Source organism: Seriola lalandi, unplaced genomic scaffold, assembly GCF_002814215.2.
Source record: "Seriola lalandi dorsalis isolate HSWRI2012SDOR001 ecotype SW California unplaced genomic scaffold, Sedor1 jcf7180002054795, whole genome shotgun sequence".
Taxonomy (NCBI): Eukaryota; Metazoa; Chordata; class Actinopteri; order Carangiformes; family Carangidae; genus Seriola; species Seriola lalandi.
Window position 1 is genome coordinate 3,088,010 of NW_019525348.1, and position 16,941 is coordinate 3,104,950.

General features: G+C 41.8%; 3 protein-coding genes across 4 annotated transcripts in view; 2 read left to right on the forward strand and 1 right to left on the reverse strand.

Moving 5' to 3' along the window:
* Positions 1 to 1,487: 1,487 nt before the first annotated feature.
* On the reverse strand, positions 1,488 to 4,876 carry fignl1 (fidgetin-like 1). Of its 2 annotated transcripts, none has more exons than XM_023425800.2 (2): positions 4,742 to 4,876; positions 1,488 to 4,211 (listed from the first exon to the last, which is right to left on the reverse strand). In XM_023425800.2, exon 2 carries the CDS (start codon positions 4,192 to 4,194, stop codon positions 2,260 to 2,262), a length of 1,935 nt encoding a protein of 644 aa, XP_023281568.1. In that variant the 5' UTR covers positions 4,195 to 4,211; positions 4,742 to 4,876; the 3' UTR covers positions 1,488 to 2,259. The 2 variants fall into 2 exon arrangements, with proteins under 2 accessions (XP_023281568.1, XP_023281567.1); XM_023425799.2 differs by having other exon boundaries at positions 4,632 to 4,825.
* A 665-nt stretch (positions 4,877 to 5,541) lies between these two features.
* Positions 5,542 to 12,703, forward strand: ttl (tubulin tyrosine ligase). The gene is made up of 7 exons (XM_023425801.2): positions 5,542 to 6,298; positions 6,539 to 6,617; positions 6,748 to 6,980; positions 7,178 to 7,313; positions 7,412 to 7,681; positions 9,458 to 9,601; positions 9,842 to 12,703. The coding sequence occupies exons 1-7, from the start codon at positions 6,130 to 6,132 to the stop codon at positions 10,038 to 10,040; spliced, it is 1,230 nt and encodes a 409-aa protein (XP_023281569.1). The 5' UTR covers positions 5,542 to 6,129; the 3' UTR covers positions 10,041 to 12,703.
* A 1,222-nt stretch (positions 12,704 to 13,925) lies between these two features.
* Positions 13,926 to 16,941, forward strand: part of polr1b (RNA polymerase I subunit B) — a 7,279-nt gene continuing 4,263 nt past the window's right edge. The window contains exons 1-6 of the mRNA XM_023425792.2: positions 13,926 to 14,171; positions 14,772 to 14,939; positions 15,161 to 15,307; positions 15,407 to 15,539; positions 15,667 to 15,803; positions 16,700 to 16,923. Coding sequence (XP_023281560.1) covers positions 13,995 to 14,171; positions 14,772 to 14,939; positions 15,161 to 15,307; positions 15,407 to 15,539; positions 15,667 to 15,803; positions 16,700 to 16,923 — 986 coding nt within the window. The 5' untranslated portion in view covers positions 13,926 to 13,994. The remainder of the gene's footprint in view (positions 14,172 to 14,771; positions 14,940 to 15,160; positions 15,308 to 15,406; positions 15,540 to 15,666; positions 15,804 to 16,699; positions 16,924 to 16,941) is intronic.

A 16,941-nucleotide genomic window follows, 5' to 3' on the forward strand; every position in this document is an offset into this window, starting at 1 on the left:
ATTTCTGACTCTAATGCTGAAATGACACCAACAATGGAAAGAAGTAATTACAGTTAAATGCATTCAATGACTATTAATTAATATCAAAATCAGGGTTTGATTTCATGAAAATATTAAAGGTTGTAACATTACATCCATTTTAACGATATACCTCTATAGTTTCACTCAGGTAAACATTTTGACTACAGGACTTTTATTTGTGATTGAGTGTTTTTTTTTTTCTTACATGTTTTACAGACTTTTATTTTGGAAAGGTTCTGAGTTTTTCTTCCACCACTGTCTACACCTGATCTCTGGCAACAACACACAGTATTTAAAGCAGGCATCATAAAGCAGTTCTAATAAACCACCAACATCCAGGTTTCATGACACTTCTCTACCACAATGTCAAATGTCTGTGTTTTAAATTTGATTAACAAGAATATAGATACTAAATTTCTTTTTCTTTTTACAATGAATGAACTGTGAAACGTGTATGTCTGTGACCACACAACCCCAGATGTAACCACTGCTGCACAGCCACAGTCAAATGGAGCTACAAGCTTACACCATATGGCACAGTTCTCAGTCCGTACTCTATGGACTCTATGGATCCTGCCAGCACCAGAGGAATATTGTGCATCTGTCCTGGTCCAGCTGTGAGGAGTCCCCGTGTTCGGAGACGCCCATGGGGGGGGTTGTGTGACTACTTTCACTGCTGGCTAATTCAACAAAGTTTCAATACAGTGGCCAACCACACACATATGAAATATTTATTAGGGACTTGACAAAAAGATGAAAAATAAATGAAAGTCTTTTTTCATGGTCTTCCAGATTTTCAAAGATTGTTTCATGAAATTTACATGAGAATTTCATTTCATGTGTGCACAATCTATAATGGTCCTCTTCAGTAATAGTGTATGTGTGACCAGTGCGGCATGCAACTAGAAAAACATCAACACTGTTGACCAGAACTACCACTGGGCAATAACACAAGTTACTGCTGTGGAGGAGACAAGAGTCCGTCATATTTCTTTACAGTGATGGCTCAGATAATAACTGGACAGAGAGTTTGACATGTGTGCTTCTGCACCAACCACAAACCCTGTGGATCAGAGGCATTACTTAAATCATGGAGCGCGCAGTTGTTGTCTAATAAAAGGGATGTGTTGCAGTAACAGATTTTCCTGTTGAGTCCACTGCTGTCTTAATCACTAACAGGAAGAGAGCGAAAGTTTTCAGGTTTCTTTAAACATGAGACCCAGGATACTCTGTGTGTTGCCCAACTTCCAGGGACACGATTAGCACACTGAGCCTCAGGAACATTTCAGCACAGTGAGACCTACAGCTAAATGTTATAGCAATGTGCAAATACAGCTCTTAACAGTGATCACACCGCCCTCTGTGGATTAGATGGGAAGGAAGGTGAAGTGAGGAAATCCACTGGAGATAAACCCATTACTGCTTTGTTTCAACTCTGAGACATTCACAAACTCATGGAGACTGAAGGCACTTTGCAAAACTTTAATGTATGTAGGAAAAAAATATATATTTTTAAATGTTATTAATTAAAACAAACTAAAACAATGACAGAGTCTTGACATTAGTGATATAGATGACTACTTATACTGAATGTTCAACCTAAAAGTATTACAAAGAGGATGCTAATTGCTATATAGGAATTTAAACAGATCAATGTTTCATCCGGAGCACACAACAGGGGGCTGATGTTTACAGCAAAGCGAAAAGAAACAATAGCATAAATATCTAAACAAAACAGTCTAGCTACTGCAAACCTCTGAAAGTAATCTGAATGCATCATGTAAAATTGCTGGGAACAATCTTTTATTCTCTCACCACAAAGATTCCTGTGAATAAAGATAACGTCTGAACTTCAGACATTTTCAAGAATGATGCTGACATATTGTTTTCCTGTTCATTTGTTCTGTCTGTTTTTCATTCAAGTTATAAACAGCCTGAATGCAATGAGTAAATGTTCACGGATCCCAAAAAAGAAAATCAGACTGGCTGTAAAGAGATAAAGTCTACAGGTGGAAAAAATAACAGCAACACTTGCTCAATTTAATGCAATCTAATACAAATCCCTGATTTAGAAAACTATCTTTGTGAAACCATAGTGTGCGGTGCTCCTGCTCTATACGTGCTTTACGTGCACAGCACAAAATATTCAACAGCTTTATAACTTTTTCCCAACTCGCTTCACAATAACATCCATAACTGTAACAGAGGTAGAGGAGAATCAGGATGAGGAGCCACAGTTTAACGGCCACATCCAAAAGTGTTGTTCCACTCTTCATACAGCTCCAAATCTTTTGATGAGACACTGGGCCTCACCGTCTTCAGGGCCTCCTGGAAGTCACAGTAGAGGATTGGTCGCACCTGATCTGCAGTGATGGTGGCGATGTCACTGAGCTGGATGCTGCGGATGGGCCCCAGTGCCGCCTCTCGACACAGCTGAGTCATATCGGCGCCGGAGAAGCCTTCTGTAGCTGCCACCACGCTCTCCAGCTCTTGCTCTCTCAGCTGGTTCTTCTCTCGAGTCATGAGGTTAGTCACGATCTGCTGTCGGGCGGCTGCTTCAGGCAGGGGGATGTATAACCTCTTTGCCAGGCGTCGACGGGCGGCCTCGTCGATCTCCTGAGGCCGGTTGGTGGCGCCCACCACCAGGATGCGGTCCTCAGCTGCGGTGGCTGCCCCATCCAGCTGAACCAAGAACTCTGTCTTTATCCTACGTGATGAGTCGTGCTCCCCGTCTGTCCGCTGGGACAACAGTGAGTCAATCTCATCAATGAAAATGACAGCAGGCTGGTGGCACCGGGCGATAGCGAACAGGGCTCGCACCATTTTTTCTCCTTCGCCCACCCACTTGGATGTGAGCGATGATGCGCTGATGCTAAAGAAGGTGGCGCCTGATTGACAGGCAATACATTTTCCTATCAGAGTCTTACCAGTTCCTGGAGGTCCAAACAACAGGATACCTTTGGGCGGACCACGGAGGCCAGTGAAGATGTCAGGTCGCAACATGGGCCAAACCACAATCTCCTTTATGGTGGTCTTGGCAAACTCCAGACCTGCTATGTCATCCCAGGCCACAGGAGGTCCATGGTCCATGATCTCACTCATGATCAGCTCAATAATCTTTGGCTCAAAGTTTTTCAGACGCTCATCCAGGATCTGAGGCTCCTGATTGGAATTACAGCTTGCACCACCTTCTTCCTCCTCCTGTCGTGGAATAGGTGACACAAATTTAGAGAATGCACCTCGAGACCTGTTAGCACCCAGAGATTTTTTCACCGTTGCTGTCATCCCAGGGGTCTGGCCTCTCTGGGGCTGATGGGAATGTTTTTTCTGTTGGTCAACGATGAATTGCTCACGAGCAGTTTTGAAGTTGCTTCCAGCTCGTGGGTCAGCGGCTGCTTGACCTCCGCGTGGCCCCCTGCCAACATCCCCTCCATCTGGGTTGTTAAAATTCTTCCGCTTAGATGGATTGGAGGTGGGGAAGGAGGAGTGGTAGTTTTGTGTGCCACCTGCAGGGCCAGGGTTTCCTTGTGGAGGAACTGAAGAAGGATAACTAAACATAGACTGTGGTTGGGCTGGAGGTCGGGAGAATGAGTTTGGATTTACTGAGATCCCCTCAGAGCCTCTTGGCCTCGCTGCAGAAATATTAGCAGGATTACTGGCACTGTTGTTAACCTCTGTTTTAGGCTGTGGTGGTCCTATAGGTTTCAACAATGCAGCCTCTGACCTGACACCAGTAAAGGGAGCAGGCAGGGGGCTGCTCTCTTGTCCCACAGATATGTTAGCATCTGCTGGTGCCACAAGGGAGCCTCCTCCCCCTGTCCCTGCCTGAATCATCTTCTGCACGCAGGGCAGCTCCAGCACACTCTCCGTGGTCAGGGATGATTCCCATTTGTCGCTGTGGTTCCTCTGACTGCGGGCCAGATGCAGTGCACTCTCTGCATAGTTGTTGAGCCCTGTGCGGGGGTCATCCGAGTCCAACACTGCGGCGTAGCGCTCCGAGTAGGTCCTGAGCAGGCTGGCCATGCCGACCTGAGAGAGCTGGGAGCTTGCCCATGCATACTGAATGGAGAGGATGTGGGCCCGGTAGGCATCGGCCGTCTGTTCAGGTGTACAGTTGCCAGATGAAATGTCAAAGGACCTCCTCTGCCATTCGTCCAGGTGTGCGCCACTCATGCCTGGCCTGCTCCAGCCTGGTGAAGGAGAGGGGACAAGAGTTATTAAAAATACATGACCTCAGTAAAAGCCATGGCACACATCACCCCTAACCCATACACACACGTAAAGGTTATATCTTATTACATTCCTAGAAGGTTTTATATGGATGTTTTCAGAGACTGTCTATCTTCCTGTGACTAATAAACTGAATATGTATGAAGAATCCTTCTATAACTATATGAATGAGGCTAAAGCGAGTAAAGTTCACGAGCAAAGCTGCTGCAGTGTCCTTAAACTTTAGGTTATCATTGGCTCGACTCACAGGGACGTTTAAGTTGGCCTCCATTACATGCTGGGATAAACAGCCTATGGACTGGACCCACTTGCAGTGTTTACTGAAAATACTCCGCACCACACAACAGGCCACAATACTGAGGATGAGGGACGTCACTTACTATTAGTGATATCTTCTTGTCTTTCTTGATATTATGCCCAAAAGTTGGTGTTACACCATAGACACGTTGAATTATTTACTTGTTGACGTTAACACAGTTCCCTTACTTACACTCGCGGTTTAGCTGTTCCCGCCACCTGTTTCTTCCTCAACAGTACGACTTCCTGTCACGTTCCAATTCGTTCTTCGAAAACCTAAATTAGTCTCTCAGTACCGCTCTCACCAAATGTAGAAACCCAGCTTAAAAACGGACCGAACTTTATCTTTTTTCAAATGACACATGTCAACTTAAGATGAACAGACGAGAAAAATAAAGAATACAGCTAAAGCAACTAACTTCTTTAAAAATATCGGAACTGGACCCATAACTTGTCACAACTAGGGAGTGCTTCATTTATCCTCCCGGTTCGCCCACAGACCATCAATGTCAGTTAATGTGTTATTATACTGCGTAATACTAGACGTAAAGTCCTTGATTATTTAAAATAATCAAGTATAAATTAAGTGAGCGTGTTTCCCAGAGTAAAAACCTCTTTCTTGAGTTTAAAACTTATTATCTCCGGGTTATGGTTTCAACACCGCTCGGGTCCCCACTGCTAAGGTCTACGATGCCACCTTGTGGTCACAAAACGACAAACAAATGTAATGATTAAATGGTCGCGCTACTACGTCGCATTCTGGGAAATGTAGTTTGTATGTTGTTGAAATTCAGTAAGTCTCTAAATTTCGACATGAATTATTTTAAAGCAGTTATACTTGTACATGAAATATATCTAAGGTTGTCTTTGTTTACTTTTATTGTGAATAAGAAGCAGATAAATATAAACTACCCGTGATATCAGTGTAGCTGTGAACTACACTAACCATAACCGGGAAGGTTTATGTTTGTGCTGTCGACAGTGGATGACAGCGGCCGCTAAGCTTCAAAGAATAAAGCACACGCCGCTGGTGGAAAAATAAGCTGCGTTTGTGACATTGTGCAGCTAACTAGCTAGTTAGAAAACGCCCTCCGCTCTTTCTTATTTAGGTATTTATCTTTGAGGAGGGATACCGGAAGAGTTTCCTGGATAGCTGTCCACAGTGTACCCAGTCCCGTTAGCTATAGCTAAACCGGAGACGGGATGTAAATTAATCCAGACGGGACCAGCCCCAGGAGCCGGCAGCAGCAGTCAGTCACACCCTTGTCTGGGGACTACGGAGGAACCCTGTCTGTTGAGCAACATGAAATTGCCATTCTTCATATGTTATGCTCTTTTATACAAATCCGTGTTAGCCTCAAACTGCTGAATTAGAGTTTCAGAGCACCAGTGAGAGTTAACTGGGAAGTGTGGACTGGATATGACTGACTCATCATCATGGCACGGACAGAGGAGATAACCCTGCACAGTCTCTCTTCTGCAGTGCCAACCAGGCAGCCTCACAACTAGCCTGACAGCTAAGTTATTTACACATTCAGTCGTTTTTATTATAGTTTAAGGCCTCGCACTCAAAGTGGCATTATGAATACCCCCATGTATACCTTTGTCACCCGTGACGACAACAGCACTGTTTATGCAGAAGTTTCCAAAATCCTGCTCTCAACTGGAAAATGGAAAAGGCTGAAAAGAGACAATCCCAGATTCAACTTAATGCTTGGTGAACGGAACAGACTGCCCTTTGGACGTCTAGGTAAATTATATTACTTTACTTATTTCATTTGATGCTAACAGCAGACAGAAAAGTCTGTATGAGTGTGCTATATTTGGAGTCCACCCACTCAGGATGAAACAGCTGCTGTGACTGTGCAGGGATGCTTGCTCCAACATCCTGTCGAAAGATTGTGTTTTTTTTTTTTTTATCTAGAGGCCCCAAGTGATCACATATGGGTATTTGAATAGATTTTAAAATGACCTTACTTGTACTTTACAGGACATGAACCAGGACTGATGCAGCTGGTGAATTACTACAGAGGAGCTGACAAGCTTTGCAGAAAGGCATCTTTGGTCAAGTATGTATTTGCCTTGTTAAAAGAAACATCTATATGTTTTGTCTTCCAATCATCCATGTCAGTAATGCACTTATAGTAAATTATTAAAAGGGAATTACATTAGCTGACCATTTTCCTTCTGTACCATCAGGCTAATAAAGACCAGCCCAGAGCTGTCTGACTCCAGTAACTGGTTCCCAGAATCCTACATCATCTATCCCACTAACCTCAACACCCCTGTAGCTCCGGCTACAAATGGCATTAGCCATCTGAAAAACAATCCCAAGACAGATGAGCGGGAAGTTTTCCTGGCCTCTTATCACTCTAAAAAAGAAAGTGGGGAGGGTACAGTGTGGATCGCCAAGTCTTCTGCTGGAGCTAAAGGTAAAATCTGTTATCCATGTTTCTGGCTTAAATCCAAGATACAAGTAAGCTTTAGTCAGACATTTTCCCTTTAGTGTCTTCTTAGATTGTATTTACTTGAATCAAAAAGATAACTTGTACTTTCTGAGCTGCTAAACACAACAATTTCAACCATTTGAGGATGTGGTAGCTTAACACATTTGTTTTGATTGCAACAGGTGCTGGTATTTTGATATCCCATGATGCTAATCAGCTGCTGGAGTACATTGATAATCAGGGTCAGGTTCATGTCATTCAGAAGTACCTGGAGAAACCTTTGCTTCTGGAGCCGGGACATCGGAAGTTTGACATCAGGCAAGTCTTTTATGTTGAACACAAACCCACAGAGATTGTGCCAGTCTGTATGGACTCAGTTACTGAGACTCTTATGGTTTATGTCATGCTACTGCTAGGAGCTGGGTGCTAGTGGACCATCAGTATAACATCTATTTATACCGAGAGGGTGTGCTGCGGACGTCCTCGGAGCCCTACAACAGCTCTGACCTCCAGGACATGACCAGCCACCTGACCAACCACTGCATCCAGAAGGAGCACTCCCAGAACTACGGACGATATGAGGAGGGGAACGAGATGTTCTTTGATGAGTTCAGGCTGTACCTGCTGAACACTCACAATGTCACCCTGGAGACCACCATATTACCTCAGATCAAGCAGATCATAAAGTAGGTCCTTTTTGTTTTGCTAAGAAGAATAAGATACATAGTATTTTCGTTAATTAATCTGTAACACAAAAAGTAGGATGTTCGATAAAATACCATTGAATCCCAGCACTAACCAAATCCAGATCAGTCTAGTTTGTGCTGCTTTGTATGCGCATGTTTCAACCTGAATGACACGTTTAATACCAATTTGTTAAAACTGCGTCAATCAGTTGCTAATGGTTAATATGCACACAGAAATGAAAATAAGAGCCACTTATGCTATCAGTTTACATTCAGACCAGTTAGTAATAGGCTGTCACTCACTCACTCTCTCACACAAACACACACACTCATACACACACACACACACACACACACACACACACACACACAACCTTGCCTTACTATATTCATGGGGACCTGTCATTAATTAGCATTCCCTTACCCTAACCTCAACCACACAACGGAATGTATAGTGGTTGTCCGGTGCTCACACACACACACACACACACACACACTGAGGTCTTTGCAGCAGGAAAGAAACCTGCAGCTTTAAAACCAGTTTCTTCTCTGCTCTAACAGCATCAGCAGCTCAGTGATGTGAACTCACAAACAGTTAGAAACACTGTAGTGTACAGCATACACATACTGTGATTATTATTTACAATATGTCTTTTAGTCTATTACTCTTGGTTTATGACCATGTACCTGCAACATTGATGACATTTCAGCCTCAGCTGTACATTTCATGCTACATCAACATGGTAGCATTAGTATTGTGGACATGTTAGCATGGCTGACTTGTGTTTTAAAACATTTCAGCTACTGAAGCTCTAGGGGCTGTTGCTTTGTCATTAGCTTAGCTGCATTTTAAGGTTTAAGCCTGTGGTGTCTGGGTCAAAGTCACATGATCACTTAAAGTCCATTGCTGTGTCCTCACAAGCTGCAGTTTAAACTGCACCTGTAGTTTAGACCGATCCTGGCTGCTGTGTCCTGTAGAAACCACCTAAACTCCTGTAGAGGTCACTGTATCTGAGGTGTAACTTAAACCTGCTGCAGACATGGGTTTACTGGGATTTAAGTTAAGGTTTATATTAATGCAGTCCAGATCATTTTTATTAATTTCTAAAATGCCAAACCTTTCACCATCTGTGTACAAATAATCTTACATGTATGTAGATTAATTCCCACAGTTTAACTGCAGTGCTAATACTGTATTTTTGACAGATTATTGACACTGCAGAAATAAAAGACAGTTGCAAATGTGCTATGATATGATGCTATTTAAATATTCTCAACATTACTTAATGGTGGTGAAAATCAACTATCATACTAGCACAAGTGCAAGTACACATGTTCTGTCAAGATGAGGTTTTGAGATAGGAGAAAAAAAAACTTAATCAAGGAGACAGTTTCTCAATTACTGTGATTGATTGATGGAACAAAATTTATCATCAGTGTCGCATAGTGTCATCAGATGTAGAGGATGACCTTGGTGATTGTTAACACAGCATCACCCGCAGTGTAATCAGTCACTCATATTAATTAATTGTACAACAATATGGAAATATGGGACCACAATGCAGATCACAATAACACCAGTAACAGCTCAATAACACCTTTGCCCCAGTGCATGCTGGGAAGCCTTATTGTGCATTTCCTCTCAAATAGCAGTAAAAGTCAGCGATTACTTAATTTCTGAAATGTTTGTAATGAACTGTATCATGTGTTTGTGTACGGCCTGAAGGTGTTCAGGTGTCAGATGGTCGGAAATGATTTTGCTGTGTGGTTTCACAGGAGCTGTCTGACTTGTATTGAGCCGGCAATCAGCACCAAGCACCTGTCCTACCAGAGCTTCCAGCTCTTTGGATTTGATTTCATGGTGGACGAGAGCTTCAAAGTGTGGCTCATTGAGATCAATGGAGCTCCAGCCTGTGCACAGTCAGTAACATTCAGCTCATCATCCATGTTAAAAATGTTTCTTTCTCGGCATCTCGGTCAGTTTTACCTGTGTTGTACTCAGTCTTCTGTTCACGTCGAGTCCTCCAGGACTTTTTTGGTTTCTGTGCAAATTAATTTTCTATGCTAGATTTTGAATCAGTCACAGCTGAGTGCTTTCAATTGACTTAAATTAAACTCATTAAGTCAGTGTCACACTTCTGTTATTCTTTCCTTCTCCAGGAAACTATATCCAGAGCTATGTCAAGGCATTGTGGATGTGGCCATTTCCAGTGTCTTCACCCTAAACAACAGTGTTGACCCCTCATCTGCTTCCTCCTCTCCTTATTCTTCTTCCCCGTCCTCCACCTTCACCACCAACTCCTGCTCCTCTCCCAAACTGAGGGCCCCTCTTCACGTTGGCCCTTTTACTCGACTGTAAGATCACGCACAAATATTCCCCTCATCTCATCCCCACTAGAAGCTTCCTCATGCTCTGTCTTCACTCCTAAACTGCACCTGAGAAGTAGCACACTCCAGCAAGCCGAGCCTTTAACCGAACCTTGCCTGTGACGCCTGGAAGGAGTCTTTCTTTTTATGGAAACCAACCGGACGGTAGGAATGATCTCTGCTCTCCTCATTATGCGTATTGTAAATGTGAGGATGCTGAACTGGTCAACAAACTTTGTGGGAGTTTCTGAATGAGGACAGACGCCCTTCTATCTCAGTTCCACCACCACCAGTGTTCTCCCTAAGCAGATTAACAGAGGTCTGAAGGATGCAGAGATGCTCCAAGTGAGACTGTAGTGCCTTACATTTCCAGCCACGCTCCCTTAAAAGGACTGCCAGTTAGCTTGCTCTGTTACCGTGACTTGTACTTGTTCTATAAGCCTTTGCACTGTTGCTCAATGCGGTCATAATCCGTCTACGAGAGTTAGCATTAAACAGATTCCTTGATATTGGAGATCTTAGTGAATTTGTTTTCTCATCAGACATTTTTCTTATTTTTTTTTATCCCTTTTTTATAGCTTACCTGCAGCCATCAGTACCCATTCATTGGAATGAGCAATGCTAACAGTGATCAACAAGTTAAAGGGCCGATATGATTTAACTTATGACTCCCTTCTTATATTCTATTAGCTAATATACTAACTGTCTGATGAGCTAAACAGTCAAGATGTCAAGGTTTGCCTTGAATAACAACAACATTCCTCTAACCCGACCATGTGGACACTACAAATTATTTACACTGAGGGCAGCAGGGTGAGCAGGGACGCCATTGTTTCGCTCAAAAACCCAAGTTTACATCCGTCCCGACAAGCTCTGCCCACGTGTCCCTGACCTCTGACCTCTATGGCAGAGAGGAAATAACAAAATGACTCCCGTAGTGGGATCAGTGAAATATTATCTGACATTATTTTGTTCTCAGCAAATTCATCGCAAAATTTAGTTCATCTGACATTTTATTTGTCATTTGAAGAGAGCATGTTTGTGTGACAGCATGTAGTAGTATGCATCCTCATAAACAAGCACCTTTTTGCCCTAGTTTGTGAAGAGCTGCCCTAATGTTCTGTGTTCGATTTCTGATCTCTGAAAAGATGGACTCTAATTGTAAAGTGTTGTCAATAAGTGTGTGGACTACGATTTTTGAACTGTTGCAATGAAAGTAGAGTAGCTTGTACAAAGTGTGTTATTGATTATTAAAATAACAAAGTGTGTTATTGATTGTTGAAATTAAGACCCCATGAAATAAAACTGATTTGTCCCAATATACATTTGTTTATAAGAAGAGCTGATGGAGACCAGAAAAATACGACCCCACTTCATGCTACTTACTCTGGTCTTGTAAACATACTGTGTCACTTGTGATACAGACAAAGGTCTTCATCAGGTCACTGCTTCTTCTTCATTTACTGTCCCATTCGCTTTTGTTTCATGGGGTCATTAAAATAGTTTAGTTCCTCACTTTTATTTTCACTGCATCTCTTTGTGAATAGCTGAGGTGTAACTGTCCAAGATGACTTGTGTCAGATATATTTTATGTCACTGGTTTTTTTTATTATTATTTAGAAACGAGTGTTTAGTTATTCCTTAGATATGAAACTGTCAGTTAGCACGCTGAGTAGTTAAACTTCCACTGTCGTGTATCCAGGGGCTCATTTTAAACAGTCATTAGTCTCTCATCATGTTTCGAATCCCTGCTGTTCCTCTCTTTTTTAACCTCAGTTCAAATGTGTGAGGCTTTGCTCCCCATGCTTTGAGATACATTAAGGGACACCATAAGAGCATTTATTTATGTTTTTTAATCACTGTGTATTTGTGTTTACAAGATGACTCTGAAGAATGAAGGACATGTGAGTGGCTGAAGGTCAGAAACATGAGATGGTTACAGGGGCAGGTTACAATGACAAAAAGAAACTGGGTTGTTGTAAGATTAATCCCAGTAACTAAGAACATACAGAGCCCTGCTGTAGCTGAAATTATGTTCGACACTTTGGAAAGATAATGTAGAAAAGTAGAAAACGGATATTTGGGTCACGATTGTGTTGTTAAATGGGTTACAAGTGCTTGATAGCTGATTTGGAAATTTCAAAGGCAAACTATCACTATTTTTTTAATTCAATTTCTTGGGAAATGTCTTTACATCAAAGGGACGGGTGCCTTAGAGGGAATTGCATATTGATTAAAAAAAAAAAAAAAAAAAAAAGCAATGGACCTCCAGCATTTCAATGCACCTTCATTTGTTTGTTTGTACTGAAGTGAATTTGCTTCACCCATTATTAGACCTCTTGAATTCAATGATGTCTTCTCTTCTTATTCAGAGTTTCTTTGCACATCTGATTCATTTTCTCATGTTTTTCTCATATTTCATAATTTTCCTCATCTGTACCAAAGATCAGATTCCTGCTGTAAAATGTTTTGTAGTTAAAATAATCTGGACATTATCTCATCAACTGGCCAACGGGATCTAAAAGCAAGTGTCATGTTCAGAGGGATGTCTGTGCTGTGCTTTTGTTAGGTGATGTTTTATCCAAAATCTTGCATGAACATTTGTCTTTATCAGAAACAATATTGCTAGAATAAAAAAAATACTACAAATATCAAGCATCTGTCATGTGCATATTTATGACCTACATGGTAACTGTATCTCAGACTGTATTGGACACAGATGAAAGTGATTATCCATCTTCTCATCTGAAGCTTGGTAAGACCCAAAAACAAGTGTATGTGACTGTGACACCTTTAATTGTAATTAAAGTCATTTAAACAATTATATATGTTTAAATAGAGCTTCCTTCACAAGAACATACATGGTGAAAGTTTTACATTTCACAAATTAATAAAAATGATGTGATCTGTAGAAAACTGTCCATATACTTAATAGACCATAGACCTTAAACCTCAGTTAAACCAGGTCTGCAAAAGGTAAATCTTCATGAACTGTTCAAGGCCAAAATATTAACTTGTACACAATGTTGCATCACCATTTTGTTTAAATACTTTTTGCATGACATGTTAAAGGAAACAAAACATTCAAATTTATTTTGTGCCTGTTGTAAATCACTTCAGTTCATGTCAGTCCTTGACATGATTTGCCGTCTGCGCCCTCAGAAGGCGGAGGACTGCCACCTGAGGAAATACAGCTCCAAATCCAGGGCGAAATAGTCCAAGGGAAAGAGAAATTCCTTGACTGACTGGAATGTCATTAATACGAGGAAAGGTGTGATCAGAATGTCGACTTTGCTCTGTTTCTCTCAGATAAACCATTTACACATAGATCTTTTTCAGAGTAAGATCTGTATAAAGTTCATGCAGTCATGGTTTAACCTCTTGAGGTCAGCTGCTGGGCTTCAACCGATCCACCCCCACCTCTAGTCCTCTGTGAATCTTGCTCTACCAACAACCTGCAACTGTAACCTGCAAACTGAGACAGACAGCTGCAGCCTATCCCAGTTCCCCAGCCCTCACCCTGCAGCTTCTGGCAGCCAGCTGCAGTCTCAGCCACGGCCTTCAGCCTCCACCAACCAGCCCCAGACTTCAGATGCTCACTGCAGCTCCAGTCTTCAGGTGCTGGTGACAAGCATATATGCATCCACAGTCTCACCCAAGCTACAGCTGCAGGTCAGTATCGGTCAGCTGATGAAGGAAATCACCTTTGGCCCATTTTGAATTTGCATCCACCTGGAACAATATCAATCATTTTAAAATGCAGAATATAAATGGAGAACTGGACATTGAATTCAATAACTACCACCACAAGATGGCAGCAACCCAACAACCAAGATGCGACCAGCCACAAAACCCCAGAGCGACGAAGAAGAAGACGACTGGATGTACTTCCTGTGTCTCCATGCACATGTGGTAAACAAGCATATGTATCCCTGGCAGTGCAAGCATGGACTATTCAACAAAGTGGAGTAATTTACCGAAAGCCCCGAGTCTAAAGAATCTGACACAGGGAGGGTTTGGGGTCCTGAAAGAGGCTCAACATGCGGCTGTTCAGGATTTGACTAAAGCCCACATCGAGTCTTTTGACCAGGCCGTCACTGACGGACTCAGCCGCGTTGTACAGGTCTGTTAAACTTTTAAACTAAGTTATTTAAGTTATTTACGCTGTATTTCTGAGAAATACACGAAACTGTGTATCGGTTTGCCATTTCGGAAAGCTGGAAAGTCTCGTCTTTAGAAGCTGGTAACGTTAACTGAAATCACACCTAGCTAAATTAAATATAACGTCAGTCTTTGAAGCCAAACGTACGAATCAGCAAATGGTTTTTATCTAAGTTTGGTAACGTTTGTTTTCAGTGTTTCTCCAATTATTATTATTAAGTATTTTTGCCATTTATTTGAAAAGCTAACAATAACCATTTGGACACATGGTACATAGCTAATATATAATGAGCAAGACTCTTTAACCTCAGTAGAGTTTAAAATAAAAGGCTGCACTGTAACCCTGGTTGGGTTTGTAGGGTACTAACTTCACTGCGTCCTAACACCAGGTAGCCTGTTCCCCTACTCTGCACCCTTGTCAATTTTTCAATGTGACCTCAGTGTAATTTTTTGTGCTCACTCAGTTTGTTGCTTAAGCTGAATTTCTGTTAGTATTTCTTCTGTAAACTGTTTCTGTTCTCGAGGTTTCTGCTTGTTTTGAGATGTGACATGTCTTCCTCAGGCTATCCCTCCCCTCGAGTTCACAATAAAAAATGACAGGATCAGCCTTTCCTTCGTGGAAGCCACAGTCTACAACCCAGTGGTCGCCAAAGGGAACATCTGCAAGGAAATGAGGGTGTTTCCTGCAGAGTGCAGGGGCAGAAGATGCTCATATAAAGGAAAGCTGGTGGTAAGACTGAGATTCATTTACCCTCATGACATGACATTTTTCTTCTAATTTTTATTTCGCCAATCACCTGACTTTTACTGTAGCACATGTAAATTGGCTGCCACAACCAGCCAGACAAGTGGTAAACTACAGGACTGGCCAGTTATGGATCTAAACAACATGTGTGAGAGTGAATAATAGATTTACAGTTCTTTACTTTGGTACTTTTTGCATCATCTCAGGCAGACATCAGCTGGTCGATCAATGGAGTTCCCAAAGGCATCATCAAACAGTCCCTGGGCCAGGTGCCAATCATGGTCAAGTCCAAGCTGTGTAACCTGCATGGTATGTCTCCTAAGGAGCTTGTCGAACACCATGAGGAAGCAGAGGTAAGACACATGATTGTAGTATTTGTAAGATACACAGAAATGCATTATATGCATCCGTATTTCTTCAATATCTAACAATTTCTTCTTCAATATTAACAGGAAATGGGAGGTTATTTTATTGTGAATGGAATTGAGAAGGTTATCCGAATGCTGATCATGCCGAGAAGGAACTATCCTATTGCCATGGCAAGACCTAAGTGGAAGAGCAGGGGCCAGGGATACACTCAGTATGGTAAATATGATCATTTCAGATAACGAGCAGAAATACAGTGGAAGTGTAGTTGTAATATTAGTCTAGGCTCAACAATTAAAGCTGCATATCTTTTAAAATGAATGTCATCATCTTTTTCTTCTCACAGGTATTTCTATGCATTGTGTAAAGGAGGAGCACACAGCCATCAACATGAACCTGCATTACCTGGAAAATGGGACTGTAATGCTGAACTTCATCTACCAGAAAGAGCTCTTCTTCCTCCCACTAGGCTTTGCTCTCAAGGTAGAAATCAGCCTTCATGTACTTCATTCAGTTTTGAATTAAGAAAGAAATCAGAGTATTTTATTAAATTTTAATAAACCAGACTATGCTATTTCTGGAGAAATTGGGGCGATATTGTTGGTTTCTGGAAAAGCTGACACTGAACTGCATTGCTAGTAAAGAATAATAGATTTTTTTAATTGACATATTATATATCCTCACAGTCACCATCTTTTATTTTGGTTTACATTGTAAAAATCTTTTGAAATTGAATCTCAATTACAGAGAAATAGCAATTTGTATGTGTAGAAGCACCAACTGAAATTTCTGACTAAAACGTATTTCCAGTGAAAACTGTTAAAACGTGTGTAAATCCATCTGTGTTGTTGTATGTGGTGGGAACAGTCTGTAGCTGGACTTTAACAGAAATGTCAGTCAAGTGTTTGATAAACACTGTGGACATCAGAGAAGTCGTCTAATCAACTGATCTGAATCAGCTGTTTGTCCCCAGCTGCACTCAGAGGTCGCCATGGTGATTTTAAGTGCTTTGTTTGTACTGAGTGAGACAATGATTCAGCTGAGAGACACCTCTCGAACTCGGGCTCACCGCTAAAAGACCATAACTCCTATCGTTAAAGTGTTATCGTTCAGTGATACAAAATCTTTGTTTCTGGTGTAAAAAGGCAGTTATAAAAACGCCCCACTTCCTGTTTTCAGGAACAGAATATTTGTGTTACATTGAATATTTTGGAAATTATAAAACATATCACCAAGAAAATAATAGAGAAAAATTTGGGACTCAGAAGAACATATAGTTGCTTTGCTTGCACAACAGCCTCACCAAATATATGGTAGAAACTCCTCTGGTGCTGTATCATTTTATTAATACAGATCATTTTCTTTGCTGTGTCCTCCAGGCCTTGGTGGACTTCACAGACTTCCAGATCTACCAGGAACTGATCAAAGGCCGCGAGGACAATTCCTTCTACAAGAGCTGTGTATCAGAGATGCTGCGCATCGTCACGGAGGAGAGCTGCACCACCCGCAGCAAGGTGCTCAATTACCTCGGCGAGCGCTTCAGGGTTAAAATGAACCTCCCTGAGTGGTACACCAACGAGCAGTGTGCCAACTTCCTGCTGGAGTAAGTTTTTATGGCAGG